General features: G+C 57.0%; 1 protein-coding gene across 2 annotated transcripts; it reads right to left on the bottom strand.

Moving 5' to 3' along the window:
- Positions 1-488: 488 nt before the first annotated feature.
- Positions 489-27,142, bottom strand: AP1B1 (adaptor related protein complex 1 subunit beta 1). 2 transcript variants are annotated; one of them, XM_080365826.1, is made up of 24 exons: positions 27,089-27,142; positions 20,975-21,088; positions 19,546-19,608; positions 18,357-18,462; positions 16,268-16,403; positions 15,204-15,449; positions 14,190-14,380; positions 13,415-13,636; positions 11,884-12,004; positions 11,580-11,675; positions 10,389-10,504; positions 9,401-9,566; positions 8,374-8,472; positions 7,724-7,983; positions 7,111-7,312; positions 6,159-6,179; positions 5,797-5,826; positions 5,534-5,680; positions 5,176-5,321; positions 4,466-4,595; positions 3,788-3,872; positions 3,195-3,281; positions 2,274-2,428; positions 489-892 (listed from the first exon to the last, which is right to left on the bottom strand). In XM_080365826.1, the coding sequence occupies exons 3-24, from the start codon at positions 19,580-19,582 to the stop codon at positions 818-820; spliced, it is 2,874 nt and encodes a 957-aa protein (XP_080221952.1). In that variant the 5' UTR covers positions 19,583-19,608; positions 20,975-21,088; positions 27,089-27,142; the 3' UTR covers positions 489-817. The 2 variants fall into 2 exon arrangements, with proteins under 2 accessions (XP_080221952.1, XP_080221953.1); XM_080365827.1 differs by lacking the exons at positions 5,797-5,826; positions 6,159-6,179.
- Between the last annotated feature and the right edge of the window lie 81 nt (positions 27,143-27,223).

Below are 27,223 nucleotides of genomic sequence, written 5' to 3' on the forward strand. Positions count from 1 at the left end.
CAGCCTCAAACTTGAGAGTCTTGAGCCCTTCTGGGACCTTTGGAAACAGCTCCCATGGGGAGGAGACCCTCTCCAAAGGGCTGGGGGCTCACCCACGGCTCTCCTGAACCTGAAACTGGGGAGAGGCAGGGACTGCCACAGGGGAAGGAGGAAGCCAGAGCTGTTTCCTACCTGCTCCTGGGTGCACCAAGCCCTGCAAGCCCAGGGCTCCAGGGCGATCCACAGCAAAAGCCACCCACCCCCATGGCACTTCAGGCCCCAACTGACACCAAGGAGGCTCAGAGTGAGCCCCAGGGTGCTATTCCCAGGGCTGAGGAGTGCAGAACCCTTCACCAGACACCACCACGGGCAGACATGAGACCCAGCGCCAGCAGGGAGGTGGATTTTTGCAGGGTAGGGGGCACGCAGGGGGAGCAAGGCAACTCCCCACATATGGTGGCTCAGTTGTTTGTTTTTGTTTTTTTTTTTTAAAAAAAAAACAAAGGCAAAAAAAAAAAAAAAAGCACGAAGTCACAGGGACCCAGAGGGTGAAACAGGGCTCTTGATGGGGCAACATCAGCAAGGAGGACACTGCATCACTCACACACAGATTTGATTTCTACAGGGATGCAGGGACTGGCCGGGACACCGCTGCCCTCCTCCGCTCACCCCAGCCCTACCAGAGATGGGAGCACTGGTTTCCAGGGCCCCGGGGCTGGAGGGACATTCCCCGGGGCTGGTTCCTTGGCAGGAAGGAAAGGAGACATGCACACGGGTCCTGCCCCTGCTTCCTTGGGCGGGAAAGGAGAAGAGGAGGAGGATGGACTGCAGCAGCACCTTAGTTCTTCAGGATGGTTTCGTAGGCTTGGTAGATGTACTGGGACACCTCCGGTGCTCGGCATTTCAGGGACAACTGCGGGAAGAGAGGAGAGGGGGTCATGGCACCTCGCCCCATGCTGGTGAGCCACCAGCCCCAAAGCACAAAGCCCTGCATGCTGCAGCATCCCCCCCACCCCCACCATGGGGAATGGGTGGCCCCAGCTCCTTATTTTGGCCAGATAGACGATACTAAAAGGCACCGAGCCCCCTAAACACCCTCCCCGGGCTGCTGGTGCTCCCCCAGCCCGGGGTGGAGGAGCAGAGACATCCACATGCAGCACAGGCAGGCAGGGCAAGGGGGCAGGCTGAGGCACACACACACTTCATCTCTTGGGGTTTGACTCATCATTGCCTGTAGCTCAAGAGTGAACGGTTCCCCCAAAGGCATCTTCCTTTAAGTGGTATCAGCCCCTTTATTTGCTCAGAGATTTAATATTAAATGATTCTGAAATCAATTTGCTCCTCAGGCTAGTGGGGAAGAGCTCAGCACAAGCGGGTGCCCAGCAGGGAATCCTCAGGGATAGGGATCTGCAGCTATCCTCATCCCAAGTGAGCCCAGGAGGGTGGTGGGAACACCCTGACCCTCTGGAATGTTCACCTCCAACAAAGCTCCGCTCTGGGCACCGGCCTCGTGCCACCCCTGCCGGGAGGGAGAGACAAGAAGCACTAAAAGACACGCAGGGCTGGCAGGGCAGCCAGCAGGCAGGTAAAAATATCAGGGGAGAAATAACCAGGCAGCAGCCAGAGACAGCCCAAAGCCGAGGGAAAAACCAGTCTGCTAACCTCCAAATCCTGCAACAGCGGGCAGGCCGGCGAGGGCAGGCAGGCAGCAGGTACGGAGATACACAGAGAGGTGAGTCAAGGCGACACAGCTCATCCCAACCCAAAGAAAAGAGGCTGCGAGGAAGGTGGGGAAGGGGACGGGGACGGGCTGGGGAAAGCAGGACATCGGGATGGCTCACGCCCGACATGCAGACAGACCTCTGCCCCAAGACTGTAGCTGCAGTCAGGCTGCCCAGCACGCAGGCAGAGCCAGGGATGCCCCAAGAGGGGGATGGGGTTGGGGGTTTTATTTTAACAGAGATGTGTGGGTGGGCTGGGACCTCTCTGCTTCCCTTGGGGGCCACCATAGTGCCTCCCCGCTGCTCGGAGGGAGCCCAGCAGAGCCCCTGTTGCTGCAGAGCCCAGCTGGTCAGCACAGCCCGTGTCTCCCCCTCTCCACATGAGGGACACTGGGACTGGCACAGGGAGAGGGGGGCTGGCACCAAGAGTCGCTGGGGGGGTGCTACCGCTGCAGATGTGCCACAGGACTGCCTTGCCCAGACCAGACTCCAAGCAGAGAGCAGGGAAGGCAGCAGCCTCGGCTCAGAGCCACCCTGGGGCTGTTTTGGAGGGAGGCAGGGGAAGGGGCGTACCGTGAAACTGGGATTACTGGGCTGGATCCTGAGCTCTGCCAACACCCAGATGCCATTAGTGAGCTTCAGGGACTGATAGAGCATGTCCTGGCTCTCCACGTTCCTCTTGGCGATGGTGAAGATGTTGCTGCCTTGGAGTTTGCTGCTAACGGCATCTGCGCAGGAGGAGAGAGCTGCGGCGGAGGCTGCTCGGGGCAGGGCACCAGGCTGACAGCCAGCTCCCTTCGGACCTGCTCCTGCCCCACCTCCACCTCCCCTCCCTCTCCCCAGGATGCAGCACATCCAAAACCCGCCGTCCTCACACAGCAAGAAGAAGGGCCCTATTCAGCTGGGCTCCCAGGTCCTCCCTGGGGAGGGCAGGCCACAATCCAGAGCTCAATTCACAAGCGGAACCGCCCCACTTTGTTCCACAAAGGTCAGCTCACTGCTGCCAGCGGGGCTGAAAGGAGTTAGTTGTCCCCACTCAGCGTCTGCGTGTCCTGCTTGGCACCAGATCTCCCGGAGAAGGGGCTGAGGGCGCGAGGAGGTGCCAAGGAACCTGGCCCTGGCTCCTGCCCACAGCTCTCTGCTCTGCTCGTGAGCACTGGACCGCTGCCCTGCCTGTGGGCTGGCTGGGAGGCCAGGCAGTGTCAGGGCTGCACGATCCACTTCAGCTTCTCTGCACTGAGACTGATCCCAGGGTGGGTACAGCAACTGTCCCTGGCAGCGGGGACATCCCCACCGGGCAGAGCATCTCTGAGGCTGTCAATTTTCAATGACTAGTCAACAGCAAACAAAGCAGCAGCTCCTTCCTGGAGCTACAGGTGGGCACAGGGGAAAGCTCTCATCTCCCGGCAGCCTGGGTTGGGATAGCTGGGATGAGCTGGTCACCGGCACCCGGCCACAAGCTGAGCCAGGTCCTTCTGAAGGGTTTGGACCCACCTGCGTTGAGAGAACAGTCTTTGATCTGGAACTGGGCCTCATTCTCATTGGGAATGTCTTTCCAAGTGGCCAGGAACATCTGCCGTTCTACAGTGAGGAACAAAACCAACACAGTGATGAAGCTACAAAGTCGCCTGCCCCCAAAGGCGGTAGAACACAAGGGCCATGCTGCCATGTCACTGGTGGCTGAAGGGATCTGTGACACTGCCACCCCCTCCAGCAGCTTCCCAAGACCAGCCTCATGCAGCTGCAGGAAAGTGACCTGCTTTGGGGGGTGAGCAAGCTACGGTGGCTTGGGGAAGAGGCTGGTGTGTGCCAGGGAAGACAAACTGAGGAGCGAGCAAAGCGAGAACTCTCCCTGGCAGCTAGGAGTTTGAAGGTGGCTCAGGCCATCTCGGGTAGCCACAGCGTGGTCATGCTGGCATGGCCAGTGTCCCTGTCTGCTCCAGACTGCCAGGGACATCTGGTTCCCCACTCCCTGCCCAGGGCTGGGAACATGATCAGGAGATTTCATCAGGGGCTGGGATGGCACCTACAGACCGGTGGCAGAAGCGCACCTTGCAGGAGCCCCAGCTACCCGCGCTCCAACTCACCCATCTTCCCATCCTCCACGAAGAGGATGTGCAGCGGGTACAGGGTGCTGAAGTAGAAGACATCAATGTTGTTTTTCACTGCGACCTGGGACAGAAGGGCACGGGGACATCAACACCTCCTCCAACCTACAGCAGGGAGGTGGCTCCCAAAGCCAGCATCCCACTCCATCTTACACCAGCGATCCCTCTTGAGCCAGGTGCCACCCCAGCAAGCATCAGAGGCAAGAGACTGGCAGCTGCCCAAAGGAGCTGGAGAGGCCAGCGTCCACGCCCTGCACGCCGGCACGCTCTTGGGCATGCTGCTGTCCCCAGCATACAGGGGAGATGGGGAACTGCTGGGGTTGCACCCCCTCAGCCCTCCCTCCCAGCTGCCTCCCTGGAGCTACAGCCCTGCCTCTACCATCTCCCCTGCGCTAGGACAGTGCAAGCAGATGCTCCGCCAAAGCTCGGCTCTGCTGCTGTCGGCAAGGATCTTCCTCCACAGAAGCAGCAGTCTGCGTGGAGCAGGATATCAAGCTGGAGTCAGACTGAGCTCTGACAGCAAGGACAGTGAGCTGAGCATTTCTTCTTGCCCGGTTCCTGCTGTCATACCTCCCTCCCGAGGACAAGCACTCGCCCCCCGGCACCCCCTGCCCAGTCCCCAGCTCCCAGGAGGGGGGTTCCCCTAGCATTCCCCACCTGGAGGTTGTTCAGGGGGTCCATCTTCATGACAGAGCCAACAGTGTTCAGCGGAAGGGAGATCTCCACGGACTGGTTCGGGGCAAGAGGTGCGTGGACCTGGAGAGGAGCTGCTGGGGCCAGGCCGAAGCTGCGGGGATACCCGAGGAGGGGAGGGGGTCAAGGTGGGGGGCAGCAAATGATGGCAGAAGGCACTGCCCATCGGCTGCAGGCCACCTTGGGACTCCCTGCCTTCCTCTACCTGAACCCCAGGAACACCCCTGCTCACCTTGCTGCCCCTGCACAGTCCAGGACCAGGCTGGCTCCTGCCCTGCCCGCCCACCAGGACAGCAACAGGCAGCCCCAAAGTCTCAGCCCTTCCTCCTACACAGACTCACACCCACCAGTCCCTCAGGGCTACCCCTTGTTGTGCCCCTTGAGGGAAGGAAGGAAGGGCCAGTTCACCAGGAGGACAGAAAAACGGGATGGGGGTTAGACCCCAGAGCAACAGCCTCTTCAGTCAACTTCTTAGAGGCTTTGGTTTGATGATCATCACCACCACAGCCGTCAGAGAGAGAAAGGTCATCATGGGAGGCTGTCCCCAGATCTTGCAGCCCTGTGGCCCCTTCCTCCCACCCTTTTCAGCATGCAACCGTGCCAGGGAACGTGCTCGAGAACGTCACACAGCATCTCCACTGGCCACTGCTGATGCAGCCCAGGAGGAACCTCACCTGTTGCGGTTGAACTGGATGGCAAAGTCAGACATGACCTGCAGGGCTTTGTTCGTTAGCACCAGGTCCATGGAGATGGAGCCCACCTGCCGGCTGAAGGTGCCAGAGATCTCCAGCCCCTTGGCCTTCATCGCAGGGAGCCAGACCTGCGTTAAGGAGGCAAGAAACTTGCTACAGTGTCCTCTCCATCTGCAGGCCACCACCCTCACCCAGTGTGCTACCACGACAGGAAAAAGGGGCTCCTGTTCCACCTCCCCCTGGGGAAGCCCTGCCACAAGGAGTAGACACGGGTCTCTGCCCCCCTTAATGCTGCAGCCCTGTGCTGTGCCAGCTGCTGAGGCTCGGCTGCCCCACTCACCGTTTTGGGTGCCACATAGGATCCTGACAGGGTCCCCACGCCACTGGTGAGGTCGAAGAGGTCTCCCAGGCCACTGCTGAGGGGTGCCCCCAGGTTTGCGGGCATCGCGGTGCTGGGTGCTGGTGCAAAGCCGCTGCCACTGCCCATCTGCAGGGGACAAGGGAGCAGGTTATGGGACGGCACCACAGGGCAGGGAAGAGGAGGAAGAGGAGGAGGAAGATGCAGAGGGTGAGAAAGGGGTTTGGGTGTGAGGGCACACTCACAGCAGGGCTGCCTCCCACATCGCTTCGCAGCTGCAAGAGAAGAAAGGTGCATCAGCAGGGGCAGGGGCCAGCACGCCCAGGGCCACGGGGGTCCCACCAAAGTGCCCCATCAAGGGCACTCTCCAAGAGCATCAGTGTGGGCTAGTGAGGGACCAGGGTCGGTAGGGACGCTCCAGCAGTCCTAGACCTGACGTGCCACGAGCTGTTTCGGGGCCTGGTCGCCCCCAGAGGGAACCGAGGTGTCACTGGGGCACCCAACAGGAGGGCTGAGGCTGCACGGGGGGAGCAGGGGCAGCCAGGGGCTGGCACGGGCGCTGGGGCTACACATGGTCGAGAGGGCTAAGAAAAGGGCTGATCCATACCCCTTCCGACTCGTCCCCCATCTCCAAGCAGAAGCAGGTAAGGTGGAGAGAAGAGCCAGCCACATGCAGAGACAAGCCAGGAGAGAAGAGACAAAAAACAGAGAGAGAAGAGAAGGGAAGGAGGGAAGAGAGGTTAGTCCTGCTGCACTGCCAGCAAGCCCACCTGCCTGTCCGCAGCTGTCTGGAGCCAGGGGACTGAGCACGACCTGGGTGTCTCATCCCCGCACTCAGCACCAGCCCGTTACCAAATCCTGCAAGCCCATAAAGAGCCAGGGTGGCACTTGGAGGCTTACGGACCGAGAGGGGCAGCAGCGAAGGGACAGTGACACTGCCTCCCCTTAGGGGATATCTGCTGGATTTTATGAGCAGCGCAGAAGACTCCAAATTAGTTTCCTTTGGGGATTGGGACCATCGCCAGCACCTGTAGGGCAGGCGGTCCCCACCAGGCAGAGGTTTCCACCCCCCTCACGCTGCAGCCAAACCACTGTTTGGTTTGCATTCCCAGGAAGACAAGCTGTTACCTCCAGATCTCCCGGTGCAGGAGACACCCGTTAAGCCACCCTGCAGCCCGGGAGCAGGGACATCTCAGCCCAGCCCTGCAGCAGCTTTGGGCACATCCCTGCTTCACGCAGCTGTGGGGTTCAGAGGAGGGCCAGGAGGAGCAGTCCCCCTGTAGCACAGCACAGAGTAGGAACACCTACACAGACCTCACGTACTCAGGAGCGCTAACCCCCTGCCCTGCTCCAGCCATCTGATCCGGACACAATAAATTGGGGTGCAGTGCCCCTCTGTCTGCACAAGCTTGTAGAAGGAAAGGACTAGCCCAGACATTTCTGGGCAGATGAGCTCATACCATCCCCAGGAGCTCCCGACAGGAGCCAGCATCAAACCCAGCGCGATGCCACCAGGCTAGCTGGGCATCGGGGAAGGAGCACGCAGGGCTGTGACGTACCAGGCTGTCCAAGCCGCCCCCGAGGAGGTCCACAGCACCCATCTGCACAGAGGAGGTGGCGATGGGAGGCCCACCCACGGGGGGGCCCAGGTCCAGGTTCAGGAGGTCACCCAGCAGGTCACCCTGAGTGGGGATGACAGCCGGCTGCTCTGCCGCCTGCCCCCCTGAGGGGGCTGCGTCCGGGCTCTCGGCACTTTCGCTCCTAGAGGGAATGGCAAGGGAAAGACATGAGATGCTGAGGAGGAGTTGCAGGAGCCAAGAAGTCCCACTGGAGACATGAGTTCACCCAGCTGGGCTTTGCAGTGAGTGTTCAGAGACACCCTGTCCCAGCACGACTGCCAACACTTCCAACACATTCTCATCGAGATCACTCCCTCAGCCTTGTAAGGACAGTATTGAATCCATACAGCCCTACTGCTCCCAAGGGGAGGCTCCCCTGTAAGGGGGGCCCTCAGCTCGGCTCCAAGCACGGCCAGTTCTGCACGGTGCTGTGTGTCGCTGTGGCAGCCCCACAGCCGCTTGGCTCAGCATCCAACCTGCCCAACACACGGATCCAGCCCTGGAAGTCCCAGCACAGGGTGGGGAGTCACCCTGGGGAGGCAGAGATACTCACGAGCCTGTTCGTGGGGGCAAGCTCTTGTGCACGACCCCTCTGCTCCCCTCCACGAAGGCGCTGGGAGGTTTGTGATAGACAGAGGCCAGTGTCCCAATGTAGCAAATCAGCTCATCCAGGAGCGTCGGCTCGATCAGATCAGTCTCCTCAGAGATGAGGGGTTTCTCTGCCAGCACCACCTCCTTGGCGGCCACAGGGTCGGTGGAAAGCAGGCGCCAATAGATGTAGCCACGGTCCCGCAGGTCGGGGTTGTCAGAGTCCTTCAGGAAGCACAGGGGTTAGTGCCAAAGCCATCAGGCAGGGGAAGCCACAGCTACTACAGAGCAACTCCGAGCATCTTGGCCCCATCTCAATCTTGCTGTGGTATTAGAGGGATCACGGGGATAAAAGTTAAAAGCTATTTGTGTCACACCTCTGCTGTACAGAGGCTACACCACTTTGCTACACCAGCCTTAGCAAGGAAACAGCACAAGATGCCTCCTGTGCTATGGGAGACAGTGTACTCGCTCTCCAGGACTTTTTAACTATCAGTTTTTCCAGAATGAAGCTCCATTATTCTGCCTCCTGTCACGGGCACTGCATCGTCAAGCCATTCCCACTGCGGTGAAGCCCACGGGAAGCTCTTGCCTCATGCAAGAGCCATTACCCACCTGCGTGGCCAGGCTCAGCACCTGCTGCACCAGCTCCTGTGTCTCAGTGGGCTTCTTCAGAAACAGCTTCACAATGGCCGTCAGCAGCTGCAGCTGAACCTGCGAGCAGACAAACAGGGTCAGGGAGAGACAGACAGATAGATCACACCATTTTTGTGCAAGAACGCAAGAATTTCCCCCATATGGACTGTCAGGAAGTAACCCCAACCTGCCTCGCAAGGAACCAAACATGTGGCGACAGCTTAAGCGGCAGTGACAGCGTCAGGGCACTTGGCATGGCTCCCAGCCAGGTCTGCAGCCCATTTCAAGCTGATTATCGCACCCTCAGCCCGTCAGAGCCACAGGTTGACACAGAGGTTACTGGGCAAGATCTTGAGACCAGGTTACATGGTCCCACAAAAGCAAAGGCCAGAGCATCCTCTGACTTTTATGAGGATAAGCAGCAGCAATTCACCTCTGACAGTCCCTTTAGACCTGAGACAAGGCAGCCAGGATGGCTGGCTTTGCTATTTTGCATTTATAGACTTTCCCCTGGCCCCTATGACTTAGTTTCACGGTGTTTTGCACAGGGGGTTGTAGGAAGCTTCTATAGACTGAAGCCTCAAAAAATTTCACAGGCAAAACCACTGGCCTCAGCTGCCCTGGCAAAAGGGTCAGGCATGGTTCCCCCTGCTCATTTCAGCTGTCTGACTCCATTCTGCAGCTCCAACGGGCTGATCCTGTCCTGGCACAGAGGAATGACCAGGTGACCACTGCACCCTTCCCAGCTGCTAAGGAGGGAAGATGACTGGGTCACCACCTGGTGGCATTTCAAGGGCCACATTCTACACCCAAAGCTGCTGTGGGACACTGCTGCCCCAAACGCCTACAAGAAATACACCTTCACGACCCTGCTAGAGAAAATTCCTTTGTTAAATTCTGATGAGCACAAGCTTCGTCACAGCATCCAGTGTCACCCCTCAACCAGTTGATTCTATTGGCGGCCAGACCCCCACTGCATGAGGGGCTCTGCCCCATCCCACCGCACCTGGGTGCTTTCATCGTGGAAGCCCTCCAGGAAGCTCTCCAGCAGCTCATCGGCGTTGTCGATCCGCTCAGCGTACTCTCCTACAATCCAGATCATGGCAGCCCTGGCCTCAGGCTCATCCAGGGAGTCGAGGTTCTCGCAGAGGGTGGCAATCACGCTCTCATATCTTCCCAAGGAGAGGACATATGTTCACCAGAAGCAAGAAACCCAAGTCCTAGCTCTGCTCTGACTTCAAACCACATCCCATCACCCTCAGCAGAACAAGGACATTGCCAAGGGCACCGGCAAGAGCCCCTGCCACCTGCATGGGGCTGTCCCTTCTCCCCAGGGCTGTGGCACAGCGTGACACTGCCCACACTGATCCCTCTCTGGTCCCAGAGCACGCTCCCCTGCTCACAAGCCCTGCTGCTGATTTAGCTTCTCAGCCCCGCTCATCTGGTCTCCCTTCTCTCTGCAGCAGCCCTGAGTCACTAGCAGAGTTCCTGTCCATTACTAATTCAGTTCATTAATATTTATTGCCAGTATTAGTACACTACTTCCTGACTACAGTGTTACTATTCATCCTGGTTCAGCTGGAACACTCCCCTCCCCTCCTGCTGCCCTTGCTCCAGCATCAACAGCGCTGAATTAAGAGCCAGAGACAGTTTACGTTGACACGAGGGACCTCAAAGTCCCTGCCAGCTCCTGTCCATTTGGGTCTCTGGATCTGGGACTGCCGTCACAGGGCTGGGGGTGGCTTTCCTGCTCTCAGCTTAACTCTTGGGGCAGCACTGACTAGCCATCGCAACCCCGACTGGCAAAAAACCCAAAGCCATCTTCACTGCAGGGAGGCCGCAGGTGGCTTCACCACTGATCATCCCACCAGGAGGGAGCAGCAGCCCATCCCTGGGTCCTTGTAGGGTCCCCCCCCTCCAAGCACAGAGGGGCAGAAAGAGCTCATCTAGGACCGGGAGCATCCACCCAAGGCTCGCAGGCAGCAGCCACGCACTTGTTGGGGTACTTGCGGAAGATGTCCTTGATGACGACAATGGCTTCCTGCACCACGTAGTTGACTTTGGTCTGGATAAGGTCAAGCAGGGTGCTGACACAGCGCTCAGCCGATTGCTGTCAGAGGGAGTCGCTCAGTCAGGTGGCATGTTCTTACATCCCTGTCCCAAAGCCTCTGCCACCCTTCCGACATCCCTTCCTCGCTGCCTTATCAGCCCCTCCATGCCTCTCCCAAACCCAACCCAGACTAGAATGGGGGATGCACAAGCATAGTCTCCCCTTCCCATCCAGGTCTGGCTCCTCCTCATCCCCTCGCATGTTCCCGGAGCCTCCCCTCCCCCCACATCATGCACTTCAGGCCACAGGATGCAGGAGCACAGCAGTGAGCCCACACCTTGGCTTGCCAGGGCACCAGCATCTTGCACCTGGCCTTAGTTTGGGTCTGTACAGCCACACGGCTCAGTGTGAACAGAGAGAGCAAACCAGAGCTAGTGTCGTGGTAATAAATCCCCCGGGAGAGGCTGGCTTCACTGTGGAGGAGATGGATCACTCATGGCGGAGCCAGGTCAGCTCAGCTTCCCAGTGGGATGAAAGCCTGAGCCAGCTCCAGCACATCTCCTGCCCCTCATCAGTGCCCAGCTCGCTGGCGTCGAGCTGTTTGTCTCACGTGACTGAGGATGCTCTGCAGTAAACCCGGTGCAGGATCAGCTGGCTCAAAGCTACACGACCTTGCCTGTGAGCCTGCCCGCACCTGGGCCATGCAGAGCCACCGTTCCAGCAAGGTTTTTACTAATCCCCTTCTTCAAATAACCCCCAAGGGGAAGCAAAGCCTCTCAGCCCCTCGAAAAGGGATTAGCTCCCTGCCAGGCCCTGCTGCAGTCCCCAGACAAGCCACTTGTATCATCCACCGCATTAACACACCAGGCACAGCTGCAGGCAGCTGGGTCTGCACCACAGCATGAGGCAGGCTGGGATCTTAAAACAGCTCCGGTGGCAAAGGGTAAAGGGATGAAATACCCTCCTTGCACCTTGTCTGTGCCCTGCGGAACAAATGTTGTTCATCCCCAGGCAGGCTCCAGCTCATTAGGGCAACTCCTGGGGTGAGACGAACTCCAACCCATCCAACGTGCTCGGGAGCGATGCCTTGCCTAACCACAGCTGCCATCAGGACCCGAAGTGACCCAGCACTCACCTCCACCTTGATGGCACAGCGGCCAATGGCTCGAACCGCCTTCCTTACAAAGTCCACGTCCACCTCCGTGGCATACTCCTTCAGCTCGGCCAGCACCTGCCAGAGGGGACAAGACACTAAGAGCCCAGCAGCAAGAAAAGCCACCAGAAAAGCTTGGTAGTGACCCAGCAGAAGCAGACCGCGTGGTACAGCTGCTCCCTCCACAACCTGCAAAGCTGGGTCTACAATTTCTCAGACAAATCCCCTCCCTGGGAGGCTGGAGCTCCCTGCACAGCCCACCCAGCAAAGTCAGGCAGACCCTGACCTGCGCAATGTTGGCCTGGGAAGCCAGGCGGATCATGATGTCCAGTTTCTCCAGTTTAACATAGATGGGGTCATTGTACTTCACAAAGAACACCTTCATCTCGTGCTTCAGGATCTCAGGCCTGGAGGACAACAAGAGGCAGTGATTAAGGCAGGCGCATGCTCCTTCACTTTGACCACAATGAGAGATGTCAGAAATCTTCCAGAAACCATGGTTTTCTCCAGAGCTTTCTGAACACCCGGTACTGCTATTGGATGATTCCTCTAGTGGCAGAAGCAAGATCCGAGCTCTGCCCCCACCTCCAGGCTCTGACCCAGGCAACAACCAGCAGGCAAAGCAGCGCAGAAAGGGAGCTGTCCTCCCCAGAAAGCTGTGTGCCAGTCAGGAGACAGATGGGGATTCATTCGCCTGACCCTGCAGCTGGCTAACGCCCCAAGTCCATGAAAATTGATTACTCCATTAGCCAGCTACAAGCATGAACCATCACCCCCTGACTGAGGCTGAAGATGGGGTGGTGAAGGCTTGAGGACACTGAGGACATAAGCTAGGGAAACCCAGAGATGGAGAGCGAGCGGCTCTGGGCCAGGAGGATGAGGCTCCTTGGCCACCAGCACAAAGTTCTGGGGGCCTGGTCAATGTCAAGGAATCTGAGACATCGTCATTATCCCCCCAGGACTCCGTCCCCTGGCTCCCCTTTCTGGTACCAGCGCAGAGGACAGAGCGCAACCTTGCCACAAACAAGGACCTGACACAAGGCAACAGGAAATGTTCATCTCGCCAGGGCTGGAAGGGATGTCTGGGGGGGAGCAGCGACGCAAACCCACACCCCAGGGCTAGGCTGGACCTTTCTCACGAGATCATCCTCTCTCTAAGCTGGGAAAGAGATCGGCCAGGTCCAGCTCCAACTCCAAGAAGCTGACCTGCCTTCCACATTCCCGCTCCCAGGGACACTAATTGCTTTCCGCTTCTCCCAGAAATTGCTGCTATTTTTAATAGACAACCACGGCGATAACTGGTAGGACAACAAATCATCTGACTGAGGCTGTCAATGCAAAGCATGGCTCTCCAGCTGGCCAGTTCTGCTCGGGGCACACATGTGGGGCCTCGGACACCTCCTGCCCACCAGCAATTTTAGATCAGCAAAGGGACAAAAGGACTCTCCGCACTTACTCAAAGAGGACGACTGCATAGAAACAAGCTGATATCACAAAAATTCCTCTCTAGACATTCAATGACTAAAGCAAAAGCCTCAGCTTTTGGCCTTTCCATCTTTTGCTCTCCCCAAATAAATAAATTAAAATAAACCTCTCCTGAAGATCCCAGCTTAGCTCCCTGCTTATTGCCTCACCTGACACACTGCGCTCAGCCCTTGGATTTTAAATAATAGAAAAGAAAAACCCCATATGACAGGTTGTGTCAGCAAAGCCCTGACACTGCCGCCGTCAGAGGGTTGGAAGCATCGGGAAGCAGCTGCAGAGAAGAGGGAAAGCCCGAGCCAGGCTGTCACTCCTACCCCCCCCAGGGCACCCACCTTTTCTGCACGATGAGGTTGATGTTGCGGAGAGCCACATACTGCAGCTCAGGCTCTGCGGAGAGCAGGGTGACCAGGGGTGGGGCCAGCTTCTTTAGCAACGTGCCATAATAATCCAGGTCCTTCGACAGCATTTCCATGAACTTCATCAGCACCTTCACAGCTGAGAGCACCACCGCTGAGTTGGCGTGGGACAGCCGGGGTGTCACTCGCTCACAAATGCTGGAGGTGGCAGGGGTAAAAGAGATAGAAGATTATTTCAGAATGTCTTCCTGCTTAAACATCGCTGCCAGTACTGACAAAGAAGAACAAGGCACTGGCAAAGATTGCACCAGGACAGCCGAGCAACACTTGAGACCTTCCCAAGAAATGCTGAATTGGCTTTTAAACGCCCTGATGAAGGTTATTTCCCATGCCCTGCAAAACCCTATCGCAGTGACACCCTTTCAGGGCTCCCTAGCGCCTGTCGGCCCTTGCTGTGTGGCAAGACCACATTTTGAAGCAGCTTGGGAAGCACAGTCCCTGTGCCAGCATGGGGACAGGGCTTGCTACAAGACCACATTGATCTCCAGGCAGTTGCACCCAAGGCACCATGGCCAGCAGATGCCCACTGTCCCGCACCTCCTGCGGTAGGATTCCAAGCATCAGGAGGACAGAAATGCTTCTTAGATGAGAAGGGGCAGCGTCAGGCCCCTCCCACTCTGAGCCCCACTCCAGACACTTCATGGTGCCCTGAAGGCAGCGCTGCCCCAGCAGCACCCCCAGCCTCCCTCACCTCTGGGCTTCCCGGTCATCCTTGGGCATGTAGTTCGCCAGACAGTCGAGGATGAAGATCTGGCCCCACTCAGTACACTCGTTCAAGGCCGTGAGCAGCTTGTTGATGGACTGGGGGTTGAGGTCCAGGAGGTTACTGCTCGGGTGAGACTCCGCTATTTCTGAGAGTGCCGCTACTGCATTGGCCACTACCTGCCAGAGGAGACAGGACATATTAGGTGACACCAAACATGGTTCAACAGCCTGGGGGAAAGCTGGTGCAAGTGGATGAGCTGCCAAGGATCGGTATCAGCACCTCGCATCCCAGCGACATCTGGGTACCAGCTTCTCCTCCCCACCAGCTGATCCTCAGGAGATGAGCAATCACCACCAGCACGGTCCCACCACCCACACCACATCTCTAACAGTTTGCACATGTTCAGCAGGAGTCAGCCTTGGCCCCATGCCCAGCACGGAGGAGCCTGCTCTCGCTCCCCTTCCCCAGACAGCTCTGAGGAGCCCCATCACTTTCTGTGGAACCTCCCAGGCTCGCTGCTCTGCCTGTGGCAGGATCTGAAGAGCAGCAAAGGCTGGGGGAAGAGAAACCCTGGGGAAAGCAAGCTTTGAAGTTTCTCATGCCTGGGGAAAGGCAGGGAAACTAACACTGGCCTAAGCCCAGCTGCTAGGAAACCCTCACCAGAGGCAAAACCCGCCAGCTAGGTGGTACCAGAGCCAAGCTTCAGCTCCCCTCTACCACCACGCTCTGCTCTGAGCTGGCTGGGGCAACCTCCTCCCCGCTGGGAACAGAATAACAACACGCTGCCAAGGAATTGCAGAAACCTTCCATCCAGGAGACAGGGTTCCAAGGACACAGCCTGCAGCCCTGAGAAACAGCTGTCCCCAGAAGTGGTATATTAAGCACCAAAAAGAGAATGAAGGGGAACATGGGAGGGAGGGAGTCAGCATGTGAAGATGAAGGAAAGATGAAGAGAGAGCATTTACTGCCATTTGGATGAAGAAGGCAAAAAATAATCACCATGGGGTTGGAGTCTGAGATGAGGTCTTTAAGGGTGTCCAGGAAGCCCTGGTCCTCCACCAGCTGGGCATTGATGTCATGGAGCTTTGCCACACAGACAGCTGCTGTCTTGCGCACATAAGGGTCCTCGTCCTTCAGGCACTTCCGCAGGGGCTCACAGAGATACTCTGTTATCTTGTCCACACGGATGCAGCCCATGGTCCGCACAGCCAAAGCCCGGATCAGTGGGTTTGGGTCCTCACAGTCCTATAGGGATGAGAGGGGGAGGTGAGATATCCTGGGCCACCGCTCCTTGAATCAGGCACTAGTGGTGGCTTCAGGACCGCCGTTCTTATTTGAGTACCTGAAGTCTAGGGGGTTTAACACTCAGCTCTCAAGAACAAGTCACGCAAGAGAGAGGTCTGATCTCTCGTTCTGCAATCTGGCACCCACAGGGTTTTAACACCATCAGTTCTCACTGCAAGCACACCTCCAGCAATCTGATATCTTCATCACTTACAGCAAGTATCTGAAGTCAGCTGCTACCCTGCAGAATGGCCACCTGACCTGGGAAACGCATCTATCACGTTTATTGTGTGGGATTTTTTTTTTCCCCAAAAATGCCAAGTTCCCTCTAATGCCTACCAAGCCTTTTCACAGTATGATTTGGCAATATCTGGGCTCCTAACAAACACGGTCTTCAGTTCCCAACTCCAACTGGAAGATCACGAGGGCTTTCTCAGCTGCAGAGACTTGAGCACATAAGCTCACATGACAGCAGTTCGATCACAGGAGCTGCCCACAAGCAAAGCTGCCACTGACAGAGCAAGTGGCACAGCACAGCTGCCAAGAAAATGTTTTTCTTCTGCATTACTGGACAAATTTGCTCAGTTATCTAGAGGAGTAGGGGAGCCCCTACTCCTGAAGGGAGAGGCCTTGGAAACCTGCCCATGCTTCCTTCTTTGGAGTGGGGTACACAGCAGGTTAGTGTGGTGGCCATGGATAAAAGTGGGGATGCATGTGGTGGGCTGAACCGACCTGCTGCAGCGCGTGGCTCTCAGGCATGCAGCCCTCTCTCCTCTCACCTTCACGAAGGTGTTGACTGCCATGATAGCCATGTCTGGCTGGCTTTTGGCATAGTTCATCAGGTAAAGGTAGACCAGCTTCTTCAGCTCCAGGTTATCAGTCTGCATGCAGTTCACCACGTCCGGGAAGAGAGCACTGAAACACAGAGTGCCTCCATGAAGGCAGGACATGGCCACACTGCTGAGCCGGAGAAAGGAGATGCCGCTGCCTATGGGACTTCCCTAGGTGCGTGGCCATCCCCTTCCTGTGGCTCAACCCACTCCTGAAGCCAGATGACCCCAGGCTGCTCTCCCATGACCTGAGCCTAGCCTGCAGCAGATGTGGCTAAATCACCCGTCCCCAACAAGTTTTTATTTACAGATCTGTATCAAGAGTAGCTCAAAATGGCCCCTGATGGACTGAAATTGAGTTCTCCCACACAGCTCTGCTGTATCCCAGCTCCAGTGTGCGCCCACTGCCCTGGGAGAAGGTGCAACATCACCCAGCCATCACAGGACAGCACAAAAGCCTCCAACACCTGTGAGAGGACGTGGAAGATGAGCCATTCCCCCCTCCCCTTCTGCAAAATCCCTCCCACATAGCCCTACCAACACCATCCTCTGCTTTTACGAACATTAAGGCTGTCCTGCTGCAAAGTGCTTGTCCCACATCCTAGCATCACGTTAGAGCAGTAAACACCCAGGACTAAGGAACAGCCCCACTCCACCAGGTGAGCTCTGCAGCAGAAAGATGCTCTGCTAGGAAGGAGCAGAGCTGCCTGCGTGGAGTGGGGGGCTTCCCCTTCCCCAACCACCCTGGAGCTGGGGACGCCAGAGACACTGTGTCACTGCAGACAATAAACACAAACCAATTAGACTATTAAGATACAGACCAATTAGACTATTAAGCCACCTTAGGAGAGCCAATTGAGATCAGAGGGCTAACACAGGAGTTATTCCACCCTGACAGATGTCCCTTGGCTCCTGGAAGCTTCTCTGCCACTGCAAACCCAGCCATCAAACAGGACCAAACCCAGGGCACCCCTTAAGTCTGGGGCGCTGCACTTCGCTGGTTCCCTTGCAGAGATCCTGCTACCAGCACTGCTGCCACCCACCTCAGCCAGTCCCTGGCACCTCCCAGGGAGGGGTGAGCTTAGTAAAGTGCTCTCCTGCAGCCTAGAATACGCACACACGGAAACAAAATGGGCTGCCACAGCCGCTATTTCTTTTCCAATCGATGTAGCTCCTGCTGAGTGCTGACCATCCATGTGGAGCTGGGCAGACCTTGTCGCCGCAGCAAGGGCTCGGTGATCTCCCCAGGGTTTGCATCTGCTTGTCCAAAAAAAACGCTTTTCTAGGGAAAATTCACCCCTAGTCTTCCCTCACCCCTATGCAGGTAACAACGTCAGGCAAGTCCCTGCCATTGCTGGTGTCATGTTCTCCACAGCAGCCCCAGGACAGAGCGTGACCTGCTGCAAGTGCTCTGGGAGCCAGGGATGAACCGATTCTCCAAACCCAGAGCCCAGAGTTATTTTTTTTCCTTTATCTACCGTCAAACGCACCGTGAAAAGCGCAAAGCGCTGATGCGTGTAATGCCCAGGGTGTGCAGGGACAGGTCTTTGCAGGGAGGAGGGGACGGAAGGGCCATGTGCTGCTGGGTCAGGCAGGTAAAGGGGAAGAAGGAAAAGCAGCCGCCTGACCTTTGGGACTGGAGCGGCTGCAAAAGGCTTATCGACACCGAGGCAGAGACACTGACCCTCAGCCGTAAAGGCTCAGAGGGGGGTTCTGCTTGGTTTTAGCAACACATGAAGGAAGCGGCAATAATCCCCAACAAACTTATCTGGCAGCCAGACCAATCCTCTTTTAGCCAGCTTACTACCAAAGCCAGGCAAGCCCCTGCCTGCCAGACGGCCACGCTTACACAAACATCTCCCTCCCGTAGCAGAAGGTATAGCAGCGGCCAGGAGCTCGCTCGGTCCTTGCCCAAGACGAAAGCCAGCACACAAAACCCCCTCAGAAGCAGCAGGGGAAAACGGGAGCCCATGAGCCATCTGGACACCACCCTGCCACGGTTTGGTCTGGGCATCCCTGGCACAGCACTGCCACACACCTGACATCTTTGCCGACGGTCATAGACGCTATCACCTTCTTCACAGCCTCCTTCTTCTTCTCCTTCTTGTCGCTGTTCAGTTCAGCTTTCAGCTCAAATATCTCCCCTGGAGGAAGGGGAAAAAGAGGAGTTCAGGGGTTAGGGGATGGGCACCCACCCCTCTGCTGGGTGCTGCTCCCAGGGGAGGGACAGCACAGCTCCCACCTGCTGCGTGCTAGGGCTCCTTTGCCACCCCAGGTGCTCTGAGGTGGGAAAGGGGATTTAACTTCCCAAATGTCTCACCGACGGCCAGGGCTGCTCTGGGGCTCAGCACTCATCCATGGAAATGGAGATGAGCACGCTAGGGCATCCCTGTGACTCCTCCAGCCCCACAGGGCTTTAAGGATGGGAGAGAGTGCAGAAGTGATGAGCACAAGCACTCCACGCCTCAAGCACAGGACATGAGGTTTAGTCAGTGAGTATTTTCATCTGTGGAGCAGCTATTGCAGCACACAGTGAAGCCCCAGCCCTGTACACAGTGGCTGGGAGGCCCTCCCCTACCCAGGGAGCCCACCACAGCCTGGATGATGGCAGGCACCTGCAGCAGCAAATGCAGGTGGATTTTGGGAACTGCTCCTCAAGCCCATGCAGGGGATGGTGGATCCCAAATCCTGCTCTGTATGTGGTAGCAGTCCTCCAGCCCAGCACCTTGCTGGGGGCAACCAGTGGCTTCAGACCCAGCCCTCATGAAGCCACACTGAGCTCTATTCACTCCTGGGCAGGCAGATTGAAGAGAAGATGCCTCATAGCTTTCCTCCACATTAATTCCTTGGTCTGGAAAGTGCTTAAATCAAACACCCCCAGTGCTTCTGTCCCAGCCCAGGGGAGCTCGGGGCAGGCGGCCATGTCCCACAGCTGCTCCTGAGCTCCTAAAGCAAATAACCTAGCTGCCAACAGCCTTGTCTGGCTTCAGGGGGACGGTGATAAGGTGCTCTGACCCCACAGCAGCCCAGGAGCTGCCCCAGCTCCATGAGATCAAGGAGGGTGTCAGCCACAGCATACCACATGGGCTTAGGGCATACCCACAAGGGCTGGAACCTCCACCAGCTTCCCACCTCAGGGACAACCCTCCCCAGCTGGCTTATACAGGTGCCGAAAGAGCCTGATTATTTTGGGAGAAATTGTGTGACCCTCCTGCTCCCACTCTTACCTTTCTTTGTGGTAGTGAAGTACTTCGAGTCCGTCATAGTGGTCTCCAGCTAGCAGCACGTCCCTGCGAGGAGAGGCAGACCAGAAAGTTTGAGGGTTGATAATTTCCTTGCTGGGGTTACTATGGAAAGCTCCAGGAAGGAAAAGCCAGGGCAGGGAAAGAGCTTGGGATCTCATAGGAAGAGTCACAAGGAGATGAAGTGCCCAGAGAAGCCCTCAGCTCCTGCACTGCCAGAGGAGCCCGTTCCCCAGGGGAGGGCAAGCGCCTTGCAGCCACACTGGCGCACCACAGGCTCTGCCGATGAGTGGGGAATCAGCTGGTTTGCTAAAGAGGATGTGGAGGAGGAAAGCAGTTGCTGAAGATGCCAGCATTCACCCCTGCTCAGGCTACAGCCCCAACTTGCTTCTCTCACCAGCAGCAGCCACTTTGCTCATCGCATCCCATGCGGAGCTGGGCAGCCCTTGTCCCCACAGCAAGGGCCCAGTGATCTCCCCAGGGTTTGCATCTCCTTGTTCAAGAAAATGCTTTTCTAGGGAAAATTCACCCCTAGTCTTCCCTCACACCTATGCAGGTAACAGCCCTGGGATGGGGAGAGGAATCGAGCAAAACGCAAGGTTCAGACCAGCGCTGGTGTGAGGGGACAGCACAGCCAAGGGGCACAGAACTGCCAGCACCCGACCAAGCAAGATCAAAAGGAGCCTCTTCCAGAAACCACCCCTGCTCCAGCAGTGTTGCTTTAAATTCAAAGGGTTTGAGGTTGCCGCCCAGCACTTGAGGCTGTATTACATAATTCAGGCAGTTTAGGGCAGATTTATGGCTTGGCAGGCTGAGGAAGCCTGGTGTGCAGGCAGCAGATAGCCCCTTCTTAAAGGTCAGCAGGGATTTGTCTTTTCCAACTGTTTCACCCATCTTTCCTTCAACAGCAAAGAAACCAGAGGATCGTCCTTGAAAGCCTGCAGTGGCCTTGCTGTTTTGAAGGGGCAGGAGCACAGAATGCAAAGCCAAGTGGAAAAAAAAAAAAAAAAAAAAAAAGAGCTTGCAAATGGTTTTAAATGTAAATGAGCATCTTGAAAGCCAAACGCAGCAATCCCCTGTGAGCACACAAGATGCGGCCAGAGGAACAGTGTCCTCTGTTTTCTGTTCAAGCTGGATAGGGATCCCCAACAGGGATAAAAAGAAAATCTGGATAAAATCTGGGGGCCGAGCCTCCTAGGCAGAGCATACAGCCAGAGCCAGCTTGGCAGACTCTGAGAGAAAGTTTGCATCGGTTCGGGGCTCACTTCGGGCACTGGCAGCACACTCCCGATGCTGTTAGAGAGGGGGCACGTCTGCCACTGTGCTACCCCCGCCCTGCCAAGGCTGCCCCGTGAGAAAACTGCCTCCCGGGCAGCCTCACATAAGACACAACACTGCTCCCTGCTTCGGTTACCTGGGATTTATTCAGAGCCTTTTTTTCCCCCCTAGGTCGATGGCTCTCCAGCGAACAGCAGGAGCTCCCAGGCTGCGCCGCAGCAGCTCTCTGCGCCTCACTGCGGATCCTGTCCTGCAAGAGAGGGAGGAAGGAGGATTTACTGCAGTCCCTCAGATTTCACCGACCTGGCTCGCGATCAGCCCTGCTCTGCAGAAGTGCCTGAAAAGCAAACTTGAAGCCTACCAGGGAATTTCTGCAGCCGGCCGGGAGACATGAATCACGCCTGCTGCCTTCCTGAAGCTTCCCAGTTTCCCAGAGCCCTCTGGTAGCACTGCGTGTGTTTTAACCATCCAAACCCCCACTAATTTCAGAGACAGAGACGGCCACCCATCTCCCCCACTTCTTTCAGCCCTGCAGTGCCGACAGCTGCTTCCAAAAAGCAAACTGCTGCCTCCTCCTCCTGCCTGAGCTCGAAAATTAAGACACCCCTTGCTCCCCACACCAACACCTCAAGCTCCCCAGCAGCAGGACCAGACTTGCAGCCACCCAGCACCTCAGGCAGGGTGACGAAAGGCCAAGCAAGGCTCCAAACACCCGCCAAAGCTGGGTGCTCTGCACCCTGTGTGTGTCCCCAGGCTAACCGAGGGTGACGAGGCAGGGCTGCCTGCCAGCCCAGGGATGCAACTGCTGCTGGCAAAGCCCTGCTGAAGGTGAATTTCCCCAAGCTCAGCCCTTGGGCAGGGTCCAATGCTGCTGTCTGGCTCTGGTTTTAAGGAGGGCAAAAGAAACGGTTCAGGGACTGCAGAGCAGCTCTTGCATTACCCCATGTCTTTCTAAACATGTCTTTGCCCAGCTTGAACTGGGCAAGGGGGAGGACGGGGCAGGGACCCCTCTCCCAGGCTGGAGCCTAAAAGAAAATAAGCCAGTTACCTGGCACATGGGAGCAGGAGGGATGTCAGACGCAGAGCCAGCAGCCTCAGTCATCTCATTTGGACAGATCTGATTGTTTAGAGTCATCACAGTGAGTTGCAAGTTCTCAACCCTTGCTGAACACCCTGCACCCAGCGATCGAAAATGGGCAGCGGGAGTTCATCTGCAGGCAGGGAGACGATCAGCACTAGCTGATCTCCTGGTGAGGGACTAAGCAGAGTGGCAGCTCCTGACAGCCAGAAACAGCAACAGCATTCAGAAAAAAGCAAGATGCAAGATTTGCAGTGATAAATCAAGGAAGACAAAAAGTCCCTGACCATGTGGTGGCTCAAATTTTACCCCAACTTCTTGACAGACTTATTTTAAGCCAGTCTTGCAAACTGGATTCGAGGACTTCAAAGTGTTTGTAAGCATCTGGTAGCAAAACAGTGGCTGGGTGTCGGCAGGGAGCACCCAGAGCTCACCCACACCTAGTGCAGGCTCCTTGGGTCTGTTTTGAGGACAAGCCTTTGCAGCAGCACAAACCCGTGCCCTCCCTGGAACCCTGGACCTACCATCCCAGGGCACAAGGTTTCCCACACCATCAAACCCCTGCCCTACTGCAAAGTCCTCTGCTCCCAGCTGGTCCCCACAACCAAGGAGAGTGGGAGACCTCCTCTCCGAAGCCCCTGCTAACGGTGAAACCGGAACGTGTGCCATCCACAATCCCTCCTGTATCTCCCACCTCGCAGGCTGCACCAGCCAGGCTCAGTGATACGAAGAGGAAGGTGTGGGGAGCTCAGCGCCACTCAGCCCTCTGTGCCAGCTGCTGGGAGGAAAGGGGCTCTCCGAAGAATTTTATCCCCAATCTTATTCACCCACGACAACTAAATTCAAGAGCTCCAGAAGACCCAGAGCAACGCTGCTCTTCCAAGACCCTCAGCGCAACAACGGCCACGCCGCTCTACCTCCCACACTTCCCTTCTACCTGCCTCAATGTGGAAAACATCATCCACATTCACGCAACACGCAGCAGAAGGATCCTGCTAAGTGCTGCTACATACACCTTCCTCAATGGATACAGCTTTAACAAGTTATTTTGCTCCTGCGATGCAGCACCAAGGAGCCCATGGCCCAGCTGGAAGAAGCACCATGGTTTAGAGCATCTGATTTTCTGCTGCTCATGAAGCACTTTGAGGCTGAAGGAGAACCCGGCGCTCCTGCAGCTGAACTCACACAGCTGAACATAGGACAGCATGTTCCCCCCAGGACCTGCAATTCAGAGCTGCCAGGCGATGCACCCACACAGGCACAACATGGTGCAAGCCCCCTCCTTGATCTCAGGCCCTCAGGTCAGGAACATGCCAGAACTCACCCAGCCCCTTCCTCCCAGCTGCCATACCAGCAGGCTCCAGAATTCAACCATCCTGGGTGAATAACATGCTCCTAAACCTGAGATACAGCAACACATGTGGCATGGTGCTTCTTGTCAAGGTGGGTGCTGCCAGCAGGCTCCCAGGGATGACACTGAAGCCAAATAAGCTGTCACTGGTGCCACTTGTTTTCTCTTACAGAGAGTGGAAGAAGAAAACTCATTAGTGACCCCCAGCTACTTTTACTGCCCTGTTTTAGGCTAATTCCTCCATCCTAGGGGGCTGAGTTGCTGCTGACTGAGCCATTCTAGCAATAGAGATCTGTTGCCTTGGGAAGGGATGTGGGGAACGTGCTGCTGCTGCCTCTCTTCCAGAGGAATGAGCCATCTAAGCATCACTTGAGCATTTAAACCATGCCCAAGACACCCCAGCTCCCTGGCTATTACAGCAAGAGGGGTCACCATAGCTCCACTGATCTTTCTATAGACTTTGTCACAACCCAGAACAGGAGTTTACTGGCTGACAGTAAATTTTAATCTTCCCAGCCTGACATGTGTCTTCAGGAGGGTCTGACAAGGCAGGCGGAAAGGAAGGAAGCATACACAGGGAAACGCATCCGCTCCAGCCCTGCACAGACATGCATCCCTTGTGCACCAGGGGATATACGATGGTGCCTTATGTGGAGGGAGAAGCAAAGAGGAGCAGGAACTCAAAGGGCAAGCTTCTAGGAAACAGCGGATCAGCTGAAGGTTAATAGGGAAAGAAAATTTCTACAAGCAAGCAATGCACACTCTCACAGCTGCAAATAAAGCACTTGAGGTGGATCAGTAAAACCCAGCAAGTCAGCACAATTAAAGAAAATTAAGACAGACTGAAAAAACCCTAAACATTGAGACAGATAACTGAGGCCATTGGGACTTCACACAACTATCCTCTGCTGATATGAAGCATCTTCAAGCTAGAGCAAAAGGGCAGGCAGGCACGAGGCGGTGATGGCTCCCCACACCTCTGAGCAGCACTGCATGTCCCTGGCCTCAATGAACGAACCCCCTGGACCAGGCACAGACATCAGCAGGGGAAGATAAAAACCCAAGCATGGAGGAGAACAAGCGGCTAAGGATGCGAGAGCCAGCAGCTGGAAGAGACTCATGCTGAACCCAATTCTTTTTTACCTCTTTATTCACAGCAGTGAAGTTACATGGTGTATACCGTCCTGCTGACGGTGCGTAGCTGTGGGCACAGCTCCCACCCCTGTGCTCAACCCTGCCTCTGCCCCACGCCTCTCCCTGCAGCCAGCACAAAGCCCCAAGGGCTCACATCAAGCCCGTACACACTCCCTAGGAACATGTTTTTCCTAAGGACTGGCCTAACCGGCGCCAGTCTTAGCTCACACTCAGCCCCGCAGCACGCAGCAACATGGGGCTGCAAGCCTGCTGTTGCATCCCAAGCTTGGCTCAAACCTTCATGCCCCGTAAAGGGACCTGGGCTGTCCCCACCTGCAGCCAGGCTGTGCCCAGCCATGAAACAACCCACCTGCACTGCCACAGCATGGCACAGGTGCCCTGTGCCGTGCCACCAAACCTCGAGGGCTGGCAAGACCCTGCAGCTTTTACCCTGAGTTGTAAATATACTCTGCAGTGTCCCCTGCAAAGGAAATGCTTGAAGCCAGCAAGCACCACAAATTATCCTGCACCTTCTAGAACAGAAGCCACCAATTAACAGCAGCAGCGAGTGCAGACAACAGCCTGTGAAGCCAGTGGGCTGGCAGCCAGCACATCCTCTCGCAAAGCTGTTACTGACCAACACATGCGCTTTCCAAGGGGGTCCATCTCACATCAACCAACAGGTTAAGGTGCCCCCTTTTAATAACTCGTGGGTAAAAGCCTTGCCAAACTCACTGCGGTATTAGCAAGGTGCCCAAAATGGTGGCAGATCAATTCAATTGCTGAGGCACCACTTGAGTGATCCAAAACCCCGAAGCGTTGGCACCTGGCCCTTAATTAACCCAGATGGCAGAAGGGTCACAAGAGCAGCCGTATGCAGAAAAAGCGAATCATGGCTGATACGTCCCATCAACCAATAACTGGGAAATAAAACCCACAAACAGACAAAGAAAAGTCCCAAGGTGTCCCTGCACCACACACTGTTGGGCAACACAGCACGTGGGGATCCAGCACTGCGGGGCCCAAAGCATTGTGCTCTGGAAAGCTGGGGAGGATTTTGAGCAGCATAAGCCCAGAGATCACCTTGAGTAGGGATAACACCTCCATGTCCCTCCTCCTACAGCACCAGCTGAGCACCCTCAGAGATGCTGAGGACCTTGTTCTGGAAGTGCTGGAAGGCAGCATCTGCCCCAGTGACAGCTTCCTGCGGCATAGGAGACTGACTTCTCCTGGGAAAACCAGGCTTTGCAGGGCTCTGAGGCCACACACCTCCTGCCACGGAATTCCTAGCCTGGTTTGATCAAAGTGTGGGCCAACACCTCTGGAAAACCCCACAGGGTCCCAAACTGTCAGGTCCATTCAGTCCAGCAGCCTGAGTCAAGCAGGAAGCAGCCCACGGTTCCCCTGGCCACATCTGGGGGCAGCAAACCAGATCGAACCAACTGCTTATCCAAGGCACCCCTTTAACATCCCGCACCCCAGGCAAGAGCAAATGGCAAAACCCTACGTGAGGCCGCACTGCTACTCGGGGACTGCAGCCCTGACAAGTTTCATAACTCTGCCAAACTCCATACAATATGAGGCACCTGCGGAGAAGAAGGAGAAAACCTGTAACATCTCCTTTAGGAATAAGCTGTTTCACCGATTCCTTTTTATCGGGCTTGATGTTTTCTCCAAAAAAAACTCCAGAGGCAGCAAGCACATGACATCAGACCAGGTGCCTCTCTATCCAATCCATACCCAGTTCCCAGCTTATTTCATGGCTCAGCTCTGTACTGACCTCTTCCCACAGATCTGCGCGGTGCCTTGTTGTGCACTGAGCCACGGCACTGCCTGCATGGAGGCCAGGCCCCCGCAGCCCCGAGAAGGGGGCACTGATGGCAGCAACAGCTTCCAGCCCCCAAAGCCACCCCAACCCCACTGCCCCACCACACAGCCCAGGGCACGTTACACCCAAAAGCAGCAGTAGGGAGGGAAGCGGGTCCAGTGTGCTGGTAAGCTCCGCATGCCCTTTGGCTCTCGAGTTCCTTGCCTCCTGCCCCGGAGATGTGTAGGTCCATACCATGCCATACCAGCCAGGACACAGGGCTGCACCAGCAGGACCCACCGAGGTCAGGAGGCAGATGAAGGGGCAAGTCCCGCGCCGGGCAGCCCCTGTGGGCAGGGACACCCGCACTTCCCAGGCATCCTACCCGCCGGTGGCTCCGACTGCGGGCGAGGACACAGTGCCTTGGGCTCTGCTGGGAAACACAGCCGGTGGAGGGGAGCAGGCCCCGGGGCTGACCCCCCCCACACCACCCTGGACGGATCCGGAGGGCCGAGCTGGGCCGCAGAGCTACGGGAGGGCCCGGGGGAGGCGCCGGCCCAGCGCCCACCCGCGGCGGCACGGCGCGGCGGGATGCGGCTGGGCTGAGCGCGGGGGAGGCGGGAGCCGGACTCCTGGCTGCAGGGGACCCTGCGTGCCGCCGGGCCCGGGCAGGGGGCGAGGCCGGGGACACCAGGCCGGAGCAGGGGGGCAGGAGGGCCCGGGCCCCGGGAGATGGCCCGGCCCGGAGCGAAGCCCACCGGCGGAGGGGCGCCCAGCCCGCGGTGCGCACAGCCAGAAGCCGGCAGCAATCCCCGCTGCGGCAGGGGCCACGCCGCGGAACCGCCGGGAGCGGCTCCGGCTCAGCCCTCCCGGCCCATACCTGCTGCCGCCGCCGCCCGCTGCCACCGGCCCAGCGGAAGTGAGCGACGCGCGGGCGAGCGCTTCCGGGGGCGGGGGTGATGGGCGGGGCTGGGGGCGGAGCCAGGGCATGCCGGGCAGCGAGATGGGGACCGGG

This window comes from Falco punctatus (assembly GCF_963210335.1).
Source record: "Falco punctatus genome assembly, chromosome: 1".
In the NCBI taxonomy this organism is placed as follows: Eukaryota; Metazoa; Chordata; class Aves; order Falconiformes; family Falconidae; genus Falco; species Falco punctatus.